At 35.5% G+C, this 15,812-nt stretch overlaps 2 protein-coding genes and 1 long non-coding RNA gene across 3 annotated transcripts; all 3 read left to right on the top strand.

Moving 5' to 3' along the window:
• Positions 1 to 782: 782 nt before the first annotated feature.
• LOC116294303 (putative skeletal organic matrix protein 5) lies at positions 783 to 6,108 on the top strand. The gene is made up of 5 exons (XM_089032117.1): positions 783 to 1,161; positions 1,324 to 1,378; positions 1,862 to 1,898; positions 2,044 to 2,179; positions 4,871 to 6,108. The coding sequence occupies exons 1-5, from the start codon at positions 868 to 870 to the stop codon at positions 5,375 to 5,377; spliced, it is 1,029 nt and encodes a 342-aa protein (XP_088888243.1). The 5' UTR covers positions 783 to 867; the 3' UTR covers positions 5,378 to 6,108.
• A 618-nt stretch (positions 6,109 to 6,726) lies between these two features.
• Positions 6,727 to 8,466, top strand: LOC116308244 (vesicular inhibitory amino acid transporter-like). Its single transcript, XM_031718628.1, has one exon. It carries the CDS (start codon positions 6,913 to 6,915, stop codon positions 8,338 to 8,340), a length of 1,428 nt encoding a protein of 475 aa, XP_031574488.1. The 5' UTR covers positions 6,727 to 6,912; the 3' UTR covers positions 8,341 to 8,466.
• A 437-nt stretch (positions 8,467 to 8,903) lies between these two features.
• On the top strand, positions 8,904 to 11,906 carry LOC116308216 (uncharacterized). Its single transcript, XR_004198485.2, has 2 exons — positions 8,904 to 9,072; positions 11,200 to 11,906. It is a non-coding gene; the product is annotated as an uncharacterized LOC116308216 (long non-coding RNA).
• The last annotated feature ends 3,906 nt before the right edge of the window (positions 11,907 to 15,812 follow it).

Below are 15,812 nucleotides of genomic sequence, written 5' to 3'. Positions count from 1 at the left end.
GGTCAGGAGCAATGCCAATGTCAACCATTTTTTTAAAAATTTTATCTTCGACAGACTAATTTAAAGTTAAGTTGTACAAAGAAGGGGGCGGCCTGGGCGGGAAGGGAAATAATTGAAAACTACAGCTATTCAGTATTATTTATTTTCATCGCAGCTGAACGATCTTGGAGAAAATGTAATTCAATAGTTTTGTGAACTTTTTTTGTGAACTTCGCTGGCTTAAAAAAGAGAAAAATAAAAATATTTTTACAACGTTCAATAGGATCTTCTCAAAATTGTCTTGAATGCAATGCTAACATTAGAATACAAAACAAATCACTTTCTTTTCCCAATGGAATTTGAGGTTTCTTTCGAATTTTCATGTTAGCCTCGCATTCAAGGTCTGCCGAACAATTTTAAGAAGAGTTCATTAAGAGTTTCTTTAAATTTTGCCAAAACCTTAAAACAAACCAGTTAATATAAAGTTAATAAAAAACTTTATAGACTTGAAATAAGTAAATACTTTAATTCGATTTTAAAAACATCCCGTATACCAACTTTGGATAATAAATTAAGAATAGACTAGAAGAAAGTTATTGAACAGATGTTGGTGTTCAAAACAATTTTAATTGGATTTTCAATTATTTGAAAATAATTTTCTTCATTGCTAAGCAATTCAGAAAAAACATTCAATTGTAGCTTAGTTACACTTACTGTGTTAACATTACCTGTGTACAAAAGAAGTTCTGTATATAATGCTTTGGCCTCTAACAATCGAGTCATAATTAGCAGCCAGGATCGAACTGAGGAGTTTACGATTTTTTAAAGATACGAAAAGATTCAAATTCAGTTTGCTTTTAAACTAAGGTTTCAGGCTGTTTTCAGAGAATGCATCTTGTATTCTGCTTTCTTTCCGTGTTCTTTATCGTGGGTTTTACCGACGCTAATATACGAGTCAAATCCTTTAAGTACAAAGACGATCACAAGGCAGATGGTCGTGAAATTCTACAGAAGGTAGTTGTCAGTAGTGTAGCTAAATGTGCCTACCAGTGCACTGCTAATAAAGACTGTGAGGATGCTAACTTTAACAGGGTTTCAAAATTCTGCCAGTTGTTAAGGAAAAAACCGGAGAGTGTGATGTTGTCACTGGTTGAACAAACAGGATACATCTACCTTGGCGATGTAAGTAATTTGAATTTTGAGATTCATCAAATGTAAGAGAAGAGAAGAGAAGAGAAGAGAAGAGAAGAGAAGAGAAGAGAAGAGAAGAGAAGAGAAGAGAAGAGATACAGCATTTCATTGTTATCCATCTAATAAAACAATACAAATTGTTCAATTTTTAAGAATGACGAAATCAAGAAATCTGACGAACGACTTCAAAGACTTCAAATGATTAAAGGTAACAAAGTATCACTTATATATCTAGTACGTGCACGTTCTAACGAGACTTTATTATAAGCTCCTGTGTGTCTACGTTAATAAAGAAATTACTTACATTGCTTACATTGTATAAGTGTGTGTGTGCGAAACATAATTATATAGCACTGAAAATTAAAGAAGAAAAAAAAAAGAGAAAAGAAAGATGTAGACTGCGGATATATTATAAAATCTAATTTACCCGGGATGATGTAAAGTCTTTTTAACTATATCTAGATCTCACAATATAATGAACATGAATAATAGATAAAGAAAAGTTCAATAAAAAAAATACGTATCCCACAACGAAAATTTTAAAACACCAATTCACAAAAAACCTTACCGACTTTTAAAAACAAATAAATATTACTTTATCCTATACTGCACTCTTTGATTTCACAACTGAACTAGAAAATGATTTTTAACAGAGGGTTTTAGATAATGATTTTTATTTATTCGTTTTCAGAACGTTCAAGCTGTAAAACTATTTACGACAGTGGAAGGTAAGGTTTTCTTTCTTAATAATGAATTTGCTTTGCCTTGCCTTGCCTTGCCTTGCCTTGCCTTGCCTTGCCTTGCCTTGCCTTGCCTTGCCACTCCCAGGCGTCAAATCAACTCTAAAACTTAAATCCTTTGTCTTGTTATCAGGTCAAATGGAAACAAGGCATATAACCTAACGTTCGGTACAAGCACCAATTGGTCCATGACATATTGTATGATGGATCCCATCCCTGTGTGTGGATCTGGAGGATGGACTTTGGTCATGAAGATCGATGGAACGAAGGTAATTATAAGCAACTATAGTTAACTTGAAATTTATTTATTATCTAGGAAAGTAAGTATATAAATTATTTATCATTTGTCTATAGCTAAAAGGAACTCAGAAAAATACCTGTCCTTGATAGGAATGGAACCCATGACTTTCCGGATACCGGTTCCTTCAGCTAAACACACTAAATTAAAGTGTTACTACGATCAAATTAGGACTTGCTCTTTTTTGCAAGATGTAACTTTTCTTTTACAAATATCTTTTTTCCTTCTAAAGATATTAGAGTTATATTATTATTGATTGTTTTGATGACGTTATATTGTCAATACTTGAGCAGCCTAAGATTATGATATGCCATATCTCAGCCAAATATCAAAATCAACCCAATTTGCTAGTATTATTAAGTACTTGAGCTATTCTTCAAAAGTAGCTATTTCTACCTTTACGAGAGATGGTATAGAATAAGGCTAGGATAAAATATCTGTTATGGTCGTAGACACAAATCTGGTCAAACAATTTTCTGCTCAAGTCAAAAATAACGAAGCAATCGCTGAAAGGCTAACATCGTTGTTAGGGGCCTGTGAGACCAGTGTGTTGCCATAGAAACCATAGTTTGTGTATTTTCATGTTTTCTATTTTGAATACCAAGTATACTGCAAAGTTTGGATGATATTCATCAAGTACTCTCAAAGATATACTGAAATCAGTGTTGAAGAAAGCTGTGAGTTGAGAATATGACGTCATCCTCCTCCTAATTAGCATAAACTTAAAACTTGAAAATCTCTCTAGCAAAAAATGCTAACAAGTACTATAACATGTATTTAAATAGTAAAGAATGGAGACACTAAAATTTCATAGTTGCAGCACTTTAGTAATTCATTTCTATATAATGATTAACTCATTTAGGGACCCGTCATTATTTATCACCTGGGGGGGGGGGGGGGGGGGGGAAGATTTCAGGGGGTATCACTCGATTTCAGAAAGCAAAGAGGGGGGGACTAGTTACACTTAAAGACCTTCCAGGGGGGATCTTTTGTCATATATAAGCTTGACTCATCAAAGTTAAAAATTAGAAAAATGCATTTACTTTGATACCTGGAGATGTTAGGTAGAAATATGATTTATAATACAAGTAATCAACTTCGCGTTTATCATATTGAATATTCACGAAATAATTAAAGTTAACTAGTGAAAAAGATTGTTGTTCATATGAAACTATTTGCAAATTAAAAAGTACTATACAAATTGAAAGCTTTCTTTGTTTATAATGGCGATAAAGTTTATATGATGTCATAAGCTGATTAAAGATCAAGCTCCGCGCCATCCCCTTCAGCCTCGTCGTCTGTTTCTCCACTACTATCTACTTCAATTTCATCATTTGTGTCATTTACTTCACCCTGGACGTTGGAACTGGTTGATGCTTCACCATTCTTTGCTCTCAATATCTCCGCTACCTGCTGTAGACGTTCCGTTATACCTTGGTGAAAACAGTTCTTTCTAGCAGCCACACCAGTGGGTCTAGATGTAGACGTTTTACAAGATTTCTGGTGAAGTCTCCGTTTAATTTTTTCAACAGCAGTGAAGGATTTATTCTCTTTAATAGAGTCAAAAATCTGGGATGCGACTTCGATGGAAGTTAAATTCCCCAACAGAGAACGAGCTCTTTGCTTGAGTCGTTTTTCCTTGTTTTTCCTGATCTTTTTTCTATTCTCCTTCTTTCTTCTTGAAGAAGAAGCTTTATTCGTGTGCATAGAAAACCTCTTGAGCAGGTTGATGTGTGTGGTCGTGAGTTTCGTAGAGCTGGACTGCAGCTCTTCATTTAACGTAGCAACTTTTTCTTTCACCTCTTCTAAATAGGCCAGCTTGTCCTCTGCGTATAGTTTTAGTGTGTGGTTATCTGAGAAGACTTCCTTGCGTTTGCTTTCGATAGACGCCATTATTTCAGATGCTTTCGTTAAGGCACTGTTAACATCATTTAAACAAGACTTACACTTCTCCACGTTGCTGCTTGAACAATTCTCAGGTTAACTTTTTTTTGAAAGCCCCTCGATTTGATTATTAAGAGCCCAACGCATTTGTTGTTGCTGAAGGAGGTATGTCTTGAATCCAGCCTGCTTGTGTCGGAATGCAGACTTGTAAATCTGTGGGACAATGCTGTTGAAAAACTTCAATCTGTTTGTGTGGATTTGGCAGAATATACTTTTTCCATGTGGCTCCTCGTCCGGTATCAGGGATGATTCATTTTTCAAAACTTTCAACTGGCCAGTGCTACTAAATGAAAGAATTGACTGCTTTCGTTTCTTGTCAAATTTGTCAAATTTGTTGTTTACTGGCTTCAATCTACTTTGTTCTCGGTTTTTTAAGTCGAAAGTCGACCTATCTGATAAGAGGGGGGATCACCAAATTACCAGACCTTATGAGGGGGGATCACTGAGAAGTGATATAACGTTTGGGGAGGATCAGTCAGAGTTAGTTGAAAGCATACAAAAATCCTCACACCCCCCCCCCCCCCCCCCCCCCCCAGGTGATAAATAATGACGGGTCCCTTACCAATTTTTTTGTTCCTTTCAAACCGCGTAGCGTCGACCGGTGTCTTATGCGTAAGCGTCCCTCATTACAACAAGACCCCAAAAGCGTTTTAACTAATGATAGATTATATTTACTGAAATACTATCTAGATCTTGAAACTGACTTTTGATTTTATAGCAAGAATTCACTTATACTTCCCAACACTGGAGCGAAAAGACAGCATACAATGAAGGTGCCGGACAAACAGGAATCGATGACTTGAACGAGACAAAAATGCCTTCATACTGGAAGACCAACTTCACTAAGATTTGCCTGGGTATGAGGAGTAACACAGGGAATGTCAATTGGATAAAAATCGACATGACGGCAGAATCTTTGTATTCTCTTCTTGCTGATGGTACAGAAAAAGAGACCACTGCACTGGGAAGATCTGCATGGGTATCCCTGTTCCCTGACCATAAGCTGCAGAACTATTATTGTAAGGAAGGAATGAATATGGTTGGTAATAAAAATAAAGCCAAGGTTAGGATTGGCATCATAGCTGATAACTCTAATGATTGCAATGTACCCAACTCTTGCATAGGTGTTGGAGTAGAGACTGGTTCATACTTAGTCCCATGTGGCAGCAGCAACTCTAGAACTGAAGGGTCTTGTACCTCCAACTGCTTCATATTTGTACAGTAACAGATAAACTCCAAGCATTCAGCGGACTGCTGACGTCATCACTGAATCATATTACACACGGCATCATAACACGTACCTTTCTACCTAGATTTAATTTTCACCAACCTCACAACGAGGTCATGACTGACAAGTACACATGCAGTACGTGGAATGGGTTACCTATATATCAATACTTTTAAACATTTAACACTATTTATTAAGACCATTAAAATATTCATCACCACCACAAGGAGGTCATGACTGACAAGTACTCAGTACGTGGAATGGGTTACCTACATATCAACACTTTTAAACATTTAACACTATTTATTAAGACCATTAAAATATTCATCACCATCACAACGAGGTCATGACTGACAAGTACACAGTATATGGATTGGGTTACCTATATATCTACACTTTTCAGTGATCAGTCGGCACTATTTATTAAGCTAGCTCATTTATAGTCAACCATTACCGTACCTTATTATTATGTAAATTCCTATTCTAGGAGAGGGGCACCTAAATGTAGTTCTAAGATCTAGAATAGCGAGGAATGGATTGATACAAATTACTCGTGTATTGTCTTAGTCTACCCTAGTAGAGGTGCACCTAAATGTAGTTCTAAGAATAGTGAGGAATGGATTGATTGAAGATACAAATGACTCGTGTATTGTCTTAGCCTACCCTAGTAGAGGGGACCCTAAATGTTATTCCGAGAATAGCGAGAAATAAATTGATAGATATTGCAACCTTTACTATTTTTCTGTTGTCTAATCTCCAATTGCAATTTTCACGCTGAAAATTTCGAAAATTTAAAACCGTACATGTGGAGCTTCATCATTTCATTATGATCGATCATGAGTCTAAATGTCAACTTTTTCTTGGTTGGATCTAATGTGCATTATTATGTTCGTATGTCGATGATCGTCCTGGATAGTCTTATCAAGTTTTGATTTATTGTCAAGTTATATTTTACATTCAATTTTCCTTAGTTTCGTATTTATTTTTCATATCAATTTTTATATGCCTGTTTTTTGTAATTTTCCGTTTTTTCATCCTCAGTTTTCTCACAAACTTCTATTGAACTTAAAGTGTTTATTTAATGCTCTTTTACTTTATTTGATGTTCGTCAGATTTCAATAAAGATTTTCATTTCAAGGTTCGTGATTTCCCCCCAGTGACTAGCTGCCTGCTACCACTGCTCGAACTATCGACCACTCACCGTGTTTAGGATTACGAGTGGGACGAACGCGTTGCAAATAAGATTTTTTCTCATATTCCGGTTGTAAACGGAACTAGCATTAAAAAAAGCCATACTTATTTCAGCAGGAGAGCGTTTATTTTGATAATAATTACGCAATCAAAGCTAATGTATCATTTAGACTGTATAGTATATATAGCACCGTACGCTTTTACTCTGAAGTCAAGATTTTGAGAGGCAGCTATCCTTGAGAGCGATTGTACTATACATTGACAACTCAGTTACCTCGGTAGGCAAAACTTTAGCTTTAAAGGGAAGCGACAGCTTTCGTAAAGCCAGCCTTACAGTACATATGGCCCTTTCTAGTATTTTATACCATGGTATCAATGAGAGTGATAATGATGCTGATACCGAAGGAGACAGCGTGTCTGATTCCCATGGGGAGGAATCGGCTGATGATGGTACTAAACTGAAGCACTGTAGTCTAAAGGAAACAGACGAGGATCTAACTAAGGGACAAAGCTCTTCGTGGCACGCAGCTTGGAACTTATTCAACATGGTAGAAGGCACTGGGATACTTGGTCTACCGTACGCTGTGAAGGAAGGTGGACTAGTGGTGATCTTTGGGCTTGCTATCTTGGCCTTGATTTCAAACTACACTGGTCAGATTTTGATTAGCTGTCTTTATGAGACTGAGGAGGAAGCCAAAGCCACGGACGATGCCTTTTCAGAACATGAAAACAACGAGAAAGATCAAACTAAAGTCGAGAAGACCGTCACGAGAAAGCGAGTACGAGCAACGTATGAAGACGTGGGTTCAGTGTGCTTCCCGTACCTTGGCGGCAAACTTGTCATAACTGTTCAAATATTGGAGCTGATTTTCGTGTCCACGCTCTACTTAGTTCTCTGTGGTTCCCTCTTGGTTCACACCTTTCCTGACACTCCTGTTAGTATACGTGGATGGATTGCTATTGGGGCGTTGGTAGTCTTACCCACGGTCTTCTTAAAGGAGCTATCACACGTAGCATGGTTGAGCCTGTTCAGTACACTAGCATTGTTAGTTACTGTTACGGCAGTCACCGCTTATGGAATCAAAGTCAGCGAAAGATGGGACATTGACTCGATCAAGATTGGCACCATGGAAACCTGCCCTGTAGGAATTGGTATCGTCTTATTCAGCTATGCAGCCCATCCGCTTTTACCCGGTATTGAACAGAGCTTAAAAAACAGATCTAAATTCCCATTTATTATGAATATATCTTTCCTCTTAGCGGCTGTTACAAAAATAATTTTTTCTGTAACAGCTTATTTGGCTTTTTCTAACAAGACTAAAGAAGTAATCACGAACAACCTTCCTGCAGGTGCTGTGAGGACAGTAGGGTGCATCCTTCTCGTTATCAATGTTCTTTTCTCCTACGCATTCCCCATGTTCACAGTAATTCAATGTATTACAACATCCGTTGTCTCTAAGTGCTGTGTTCCTGACTCATCTAGAATAACGCCTTTTTTAATCGGCCTTCGAGTAATGTTAGTAGTGATAACACTACTAGCAGCTTTGTTGATACCACATTTTGCTCTGTTAATGTCCTTCATTGGCAACCTAACTGGAACGTGTTTAGTCTTCGTTTTTCCTCCCCTTTTTCATTTAAAATTAAGGAAAAGTGTACTGCCTTGGTGGCAAATTATACTTAATATATCGATAATTCTATTTGGTATAGCAGCTGGGTCAGTAGGGTTGTTTTCTTCAGGAACTGCTCTTGTTAAAGCTTACATTCAATAGAATACGCCGCACAAATCCTACGGTGAATAAAGACTCTTTGTCTAGTGTACCCATTTGGATATATTTGAATCGACATCACATTAATTAGTTTAAACGCTTTAAAAAATGTTGAAAACATTATAGAAAATAAATGGTAAATGATGAAAAAAGTCGTTGATGAATTTTTAACCAGCATTTCGTTTTCAATATTATTCATAGAAATATATAAAATAAAGGTTCGTTACAGCTGAACGTACAGCACAACTGGGCTGAATGTGATATTCCTTTCCTTTCCTTTCCTTTCCTTTCCTTTCCTTTCCTTTCCTTTCCTTTCCTTTCCTTTCCTTTCCTTTCCTTTCCTTTCCTTTCCTTTCCTTTCCTTTCCTTTCCTTTCCTTTCCTTTCCTTTCCTTTCCTTCCCTTTCCTTTCCTTTCCTCTCCTTTCCTTTTCCTTCTTCTCCTCTCCTCTCTTTTCCTCTCCTTTCTCTCCCTTTATTCCGTTATCGATATCTACTTTTCGCGATCCTTCTATTTCCTCGTTGGGATCCCTGTAGTTCCAGCGCGAAGTGCACCATGGGTACTAATGACCATGCATAATGGTTGTCATCGTTTGTAAAGTTTTCTACACCAGACACAGTACGGAATGGTTTTTAAAAGCCGAAGTAGCAGGCTTGTAGCTGTGATCGTGCTTGGTACCATGTTTGGAGGTGCAGCAGGATTTTATTTCCGTGAAAATATACAAATAAAACAACAAGTAAGCTTCTAAATATATACGATTTTTTTAGTCATACCCGTTTATAATAGTGTAAAAAAACTATGCTTCTCTTTTGTTATATATATTGTTACTCGTTCTATAGATGGTAAAGCTGGTATTGTTTTTTGTATTGTGGTGTTCTTTGGTACTGTGCTGTATAAGTTATATTACACTGAAGATTTTTTGAATCTTTCATATATTCCCCCACCCCCCCCCCCCCCAACTTAAAAAGCACTAAACACATCCCATGAACCTTAAAGTATACCAATACTATACACTCTATTTTCTCTTTAGAAAACAATCTCTAATTAGAATGTGTATTCTTCATTTGCAATAGACATCATAGCCGCCATGTTGGAAGAATTTGACAAAATATTTTAAAATGAATTCTTTTGTTATATCTTCCAACATGGCGGACATCACTTTTGTTATTGTCCCGGGGGGGGGGGGGGGTACTCCCCTATATTTGCTATACGGGTATGTGCCGCCCTATAGGGTATGGTTTTTCGGCTTTTTGGTCTGGGGTAGGGTATCATTTTTTGACATTTTGTCTGGGATAGGGTATCATTTTAGTCTGGGATAGGGTTAACGATTTGGTCGTTTTTGTCTGGCGAATAGGCTACGCTTTCTGCCGACCAAAAACAATGAAAAATGTTAGTAAATGTTGATTGCAATCGATTGTAAAACCGTATTTTCCGTCTTTTAGTCTGGGATAGGGTGTACAATTCTTAGTTTTAGTCTGGGGTAGGGCATGTAAAATCAAAATTTTAGTTCTGGGATAGGGTCAGGGTTTCAAGGTTCTGGCGGCACACCCCTACCCAAGTTGGGGTGGTAGTACCCCCCCCCCCCCCCGCCCCCCCAGGGTTATTGTGCTCTCTTGGGATTTATTGCAAACCAAGAATAATTTTCACCAATAAACTAGTTTCACCCTCCATAACAACCCTTGTCAAAGACAAACTCAGATGACAAGCCGTCTTGAATAATACAGAGTCAAAAGCTTTTATTTCAAAGTCAGATATGTGCTGATATCAATGAATGTGCCTAGGATTATGCTAATCAAAATGCAACATTGAAATATCCTCAATTCTAATTGCCCTATTTCACTATGACGTCACTGCTTGTTTATGTGGGGGATAGAATCGCAAAATCCAATAGAAAATTCAACAAAATTTGCTCCTAGAGAAACAGTTTAATCTAAAATGGCCTGGTTTTCAGATATAATATGTGTTAATATGTACTAAAAAATATTCTGAGCGTTTGCTGGCTATTTTACTTCTCTTCTTGGATTGATACGGGTTTTAGAACAATTTTCGGTGAATTTGCGTTGATTTGACCCCTCCGACGACCATGATCCTTTGTGTTTAAACAATAGATTGTTTTGATGTGATGTCATAGTGAAATAGGGCAATTGGTTGACCTTGAGTTCGTTCTGAAGGTCAACTCAGCTTGTAATGAGCAACAGAATATCCTGTCCTATCCAAAGATTTCATCCCCAGGATAGGAAAGCATGGGTGGCATGTGATGATAATGCTCAGCTCTCACCAGGTTTGATGTCTGCTGGGCTTAGTGTAGTGTGTAGAGTTTATTCACTCCTGTGTTTGGAGAGTTTTTCTACAGTTTTCCTCCCTTAAAAATCAACTAATAATTGAAAAGAAGGTACCGACTGATTCTTTTTGATTGACAGAAGTGAAAAATCTAATTTCAGCATGCAGCTTGTAATTACCAAGTTCGCAGACTATCGAAAACCGCAATAGAGCCAGATTGGAAACAAGAACCCATCCTTTTTTCTGTTATATTTGCCCTAGAAAAACAAGAAGAGATAACTAGATAAAAACTAGTGTGTTCTCATTGGTTTCTTTTGTCTTTTTCTCATTATATAAATACTCCTTTCTACCACCTCTATCTCTTTTACTTTGACAAAGGACTAGTGTCCGAAACGTCAGTTTTTTCATCTTTTCAAAGTGTATAATTTACCCTTTTATCATTACATTATTATCAAAACAAGGTGTATTTACCGAAAGTCTGGCTGAAATTAGGATGTTGGGCCTGACTAACATCCCCCCACCCTCCTAGATGTCACAATCTATAGAATAAATTTTGTTCAACTTCAATTTTCTTCTCCTTCAGGAAAAAAATCTTGTGGAACTTGAAAAGAATGTTGAGGAGAAGAAATTATCAATAAAAGAGATCAGATCAAAGTTGGACCCTGACAAATGAACTTGACTGATTCCCAAAAAAAGGAAAAAATACACTATTTAATATCATCAGAAAGTTGAACAGAGAAGAGAAAATATCCAATAAAGTATTGGGCATACTTGTATCTTTTCCCACACTATTTGGAATACATTCAATTTGCTGAAAAACTTGTGTAAACCATGATGAAGATAAATTAGATAAATTACATTATGTACTATCAGCAGGCAAGGGTTCTCGTCTATTCATTCCATACGACACAAGGTCTGAACAGAAAGGCAACAGAAATAGAAATGAGGGAAATTGACAGGAAAAATTTAACTTAAAATTGCCCTCTTGAGAATTGTGACACCACAATCTGGTGGTAAATATATGGACTCGTATAATGATAGATGGTCAGCAAGTCTAAAAGCAAAATTATTAACCATATTGCTAAAAGCCAGAATATTAAGTACATCATATAATATAAATATATATTAATGACATGATGAATGAGTAGAGCAAAAATATTTGAACTGTGAAATAGAATCAAACTAGTTACTAACAAATAGTCACTATTTAGATACTAATAGTCGTTATCACTGAGCCAGAACAGTTTAATTATGACACAACAAGGAATACACAAGAATACACAATACAAATATGTTTTTATCCAGTTTTATTTCAAGCAAGATATGTATAATTTATGAAGAATGCAAAAAAGGTCATTTTTGGACATTTTTGAGCAAAACGCATGGACTATAGCCCATGGTTTTGGTTGTTTTTGGCTCATTTTCACACCTTTTACAAAGATATGCATAATTTATGAAATATGCAAAATAGTTCATTATTGAGAAAGAGCATGGACTATAGCCCATGGTTTTGATCAATTTTGGGTCATTTTCACACCTTTTTAAAAAACCTGAATTAGTTATGTAACTTGAAAAATGGGTGTTTTTGACTAAAAAGCATGGACTATAGCCCATGGTTTTGATCAGTTTTTGGTCATTTTCACACCTTTTTAAAGAACCTAAATTATTTATAAAACTTGAAAAATGGGTGTTTTTGGGCAAAAAGCATGGACTATAGCGCATGGTTTTGATCGATTTTGGGTCATTTTCACACCTTTTTAAAAAACCTGAATTTTTTATGAAACTTGAAAAATGGGTGTTTTTTGGCAAAAAGCATGCACTATAGCCCATGGTTTTGATCGACTTTTGGTCATTTTCACACATTTGGCAAAGACATGATAAATTTATGAAATATGCAAAATAGATCATTTTTGAGAAAAAGCATGGACTATAGCCCATGGTTTTGATCGATTTTGGGTCATTTTCACACCTTTTGCAAAGATATGCCTAATTTATGAAATATGCAAAATAGATCATTTTTGAGAAAAAGCATGGACTATAGCCCATGGTTTTGATCGATTTTGGGTCATTTTCACACCTTTTTAAAAAACCTGAATTATTTATGAAACTTGAAAAATGAGTGTTTTTGGCCAAAAAGCATGGACTACAGCCCATGGTTTTGATCGATTTTGGGTCATTTTCACACCTTTTGCAAAGATATGCATAATTTATGAAATATGCAAAATAGATCATTTTTGAGAAAAATAATGGACTATAGCCCATAGTTTTGATCAATTTTGGGTCATTTTCACACCTTTTTAAAAAACCTGAATTATTTATGAAACTTGAAAAATGGGTGTTTTTGGCCAAAAAGCATGGACTATAGCCCATGGTTTTGATGGATTTTGGGTCATTTCCACACCTTTTGCAAAGATATGCATAATTTATGAAACTTGAAAAATGGGTGTTTTTGTCCAAAACTCATGGACTATAGCCCATGGTTTTGATCGATTTTGGGTCATTTTCACACCTGTTGAAAAAACCTGAATTATTTATGAAACTTGATAAATGGGTATTTTTTGTCAAAAAGCATAGACTATAGCTCATGGTTTTGATCGATTTTGGGTCATTTTCAAACCTTTTGCAAAGATATACATAATTTATGAAATATGCAAAATAGATCATTTTTGAGAAAATACATGGACTATAGCCCATGGTTTTGACCAATTTTGGGTCATTTTCACACCTTTTTAAAAATCCTGAATTATTTATGTAACTTGAAAAATGGGTGTTTTTTGTCCAAAAAGCATGGACTATAGCCCATGGTTTTGATCAGTTTTTGGTCATTTTCACACCTTTTTAAAGAACCTAAATTATTTATAAAACTTGAAAAATGGGTGTTTTTGGGCAAAAAGCATGGACTATAGCGCATGGTTTTGATCGATTTTGGGTCATTTTCACACCTTTTGCAAAGATATGCATAATTTATGAAATATGCAAAATAGATCATTTTTGAGAAAATACATGGACTATAGCCCATGGTTTTGACCAATTTTGGGTCATTTTCACACCTTTTTAAAAAACCTGAATTATTTATGAAACTTGAAAAATGGGGGTTTTTGGGCAAAAAGCATGGACTATAGCCCATGGTTTTGATCGATTTTGGGTCATTTTCACACCTTTTGCAAAGATATGCCTAATTTATGAAATATGCAAAATAGATCATTTTTGAGAAAAAGCATGGACTATAGCCCATGGTTTTGATCGATTTTGGGTCATTTTCACACCTTTTTAAAAAACCTGAATTATTTATGAAACTTGAAAAATGAGTGTTTTTGGCCAAAAAGCATGGACTACAGCCCATGGTTTTGATCGATTTTGGGTCATTTTCACACCTTTTGCAAAGATATGCATAATTTATGAAATATGCAAAATAGATCATTTTTGAGAAAAATAATGGACTATAGCCCATAGTTTTGATCAATTTTGGGTCATTTTCACACCTTTTTAAAAAACCTGAATTATTTATGAAACTTGAAAAATGGGTATTTTTGGCCAAAAAGCATGGACTATAGCCCATGGTTTTGATGGATTTTGGGTCATTTCCACACCTTTTGCAAAGATATGCATAATTTATGAAACTTGAAAAATGGGTGTTTTTGTCCAAAACTCATGGACTATAGCCCATGGTTTTGATCGATTTTGGGTCATTTTCACACCTGTTGAAAAAACCTGAATTATTTATGAAACTTGATAAATGGGTATTTTTTGTCAAAAAGCATAGACTATAGCTCATGGTTTTGATCGATTTTGGGTCATTTTCAAACCTTTTGCAAAGATATACATAATTTATGAAATATGCAAAATAGATCATTTTTGAGAAAATACATGGACTATAGCCCATGGTTTTGACCAATTTTGGGTCATTTTCACACCTTTTTAAAAATCCTGAATTATTTATGTAACTTGAAAAATGGGTGTTTTTTGTCCAAAAAGCATGGACTATAGCCCATGGTTTTGATCAATTTTGGGTCATTTTAACACCTGTTGAAAAAACCTGAATTATTTTTGAAACTTGAAAAATGGGTGTTTTTGGGCAAAAAGCATGGACTATAGCCCATGGTTTTGATCGATTTTGGGTCATTTTCACAGCTTTTTAAAAAACCTGAATTATTTATGAAACTTGAAAAATGGGTGTTTTTGGCCAAAAGGCATGGACTATAGCCCGTGGTTTTGATCGACTTTGGGTCATTTTCACACGTTTTTAAAAAACCTGAATTATTTATGAAACTTGAAAAATGGGTGTTTTTGACCAAAAAGCATGGACTATAGCACATGGTTTTGATCGATTTTAGGTCATTTTCACACCTTTTGCAAAGATATGCATAATTTATGAAATATGCAAAATAGATCATTTTTGAGAAAAAGCATGGACTATAGCCCATGGTTTTGATCGATTTTGGGTCATTTTGACACCTTTTTAAAAAACCTGAATTATTTATGAAACTTGAAAAATGGGTGTTTTTGACCAAAAAGCATGGACTATAGCACATGGTTTTGATCGATTTTAGGTCATTTTCACACCTTTTGCAAAGATATGCATAATTTATGAAATATGCAAAATAGATCATTTTTGAGAAAAAACATGGACTATAGCCCATGGTTTTGATCGATTTTGGGTCATTTTCACACCTTTTGCAAAGATATGCATAATTTATGAAATATGCAAAATAGATCATTTTTGAGAAAATACATGGACTATAGCCCATGGTTTTGATCAATTTTGGGTCATATTCACTACTTTTTAAAAAACCTGAATTATTTATGAAACTTGAAAAATGGGTGTTTTTGGGCAAAAAGCATGGACTATAGCCCATGGTTTTGATCGATTTTGGGTCATTTTCACACCTTTTGAAAAAACTTGAATTATTTATGAAACTTGAAAAATGGGTGTTTTTGGGCAAAAAGCATGCACTATAGCCCATGGTTTTGATCGATTTTAGGTCATTTTCACACCTTTTGCAAAGATATGCATAAGTTATGAAATATGCAAAATAGATCATTTTTAAGAAAAAGCATGGACTATAGCCCATGGTTTTGATCAATTTTGGGTCATTTTCACACCTTTTTAAAAAACCTGAATTATTTATGAAACTTGAAAAATGGGTGTTTTTGGCTAAAAAGCATGGACTATAGCCTATGGTTTTGATCGATTTT

Source organism: Actinia tenebrosa, unplaced genomic scaffold, assembly GCF_029948245.1.
Source record: "Actinia tenebrosa isolate PJP-AT-01 unplaced genomic scaffold, QUT_ActTen_1.0 PGA_scaffold1__47_contigs__length_23844297, whole genome shotgun sequence".
Lineage (NCBI taxonomy): Eukaryota > Metazoa > Cnidaria > Anthozoa > Actiniaria > Actiniidae > Actinia > Actinia tenebrosa.
This window is presented reverse-complemented; position numbering and strand designations above follow the sequence as displayed.

Excerpts from the sequence above, each read along its gene's own strand:
- LOC116294303 (XM_089032117.1), top strand. The coding sequence starts at position 868 with ATGCATCTTGTATTCTGCTTTCTTTCCGTGTTCTTTATCGTGGGTTTT. Across the intron at positions 1,162-1,323 it reads GATACATCTACCTTGGCGAT|AATGACGAAATCAAGAAATC; the intron begins GTAAGTAATTTG and ends TCAATTTTTAAG. Across the intron at positions 2,180-4,870 it reads TGAAGATCGATGGAACGAAG|CAAGAATTCACTTATACTTC; the intron begins GTAATTATAAGC and ends TTGATTTTATAG.
- LOC116308244 (XM_031718628.1), top strand. The coding sequence starts at position 6,913 with ATGGCCCTTTCTAGTATTTTATACCATGGTATCAATGAGAGTGATAAT.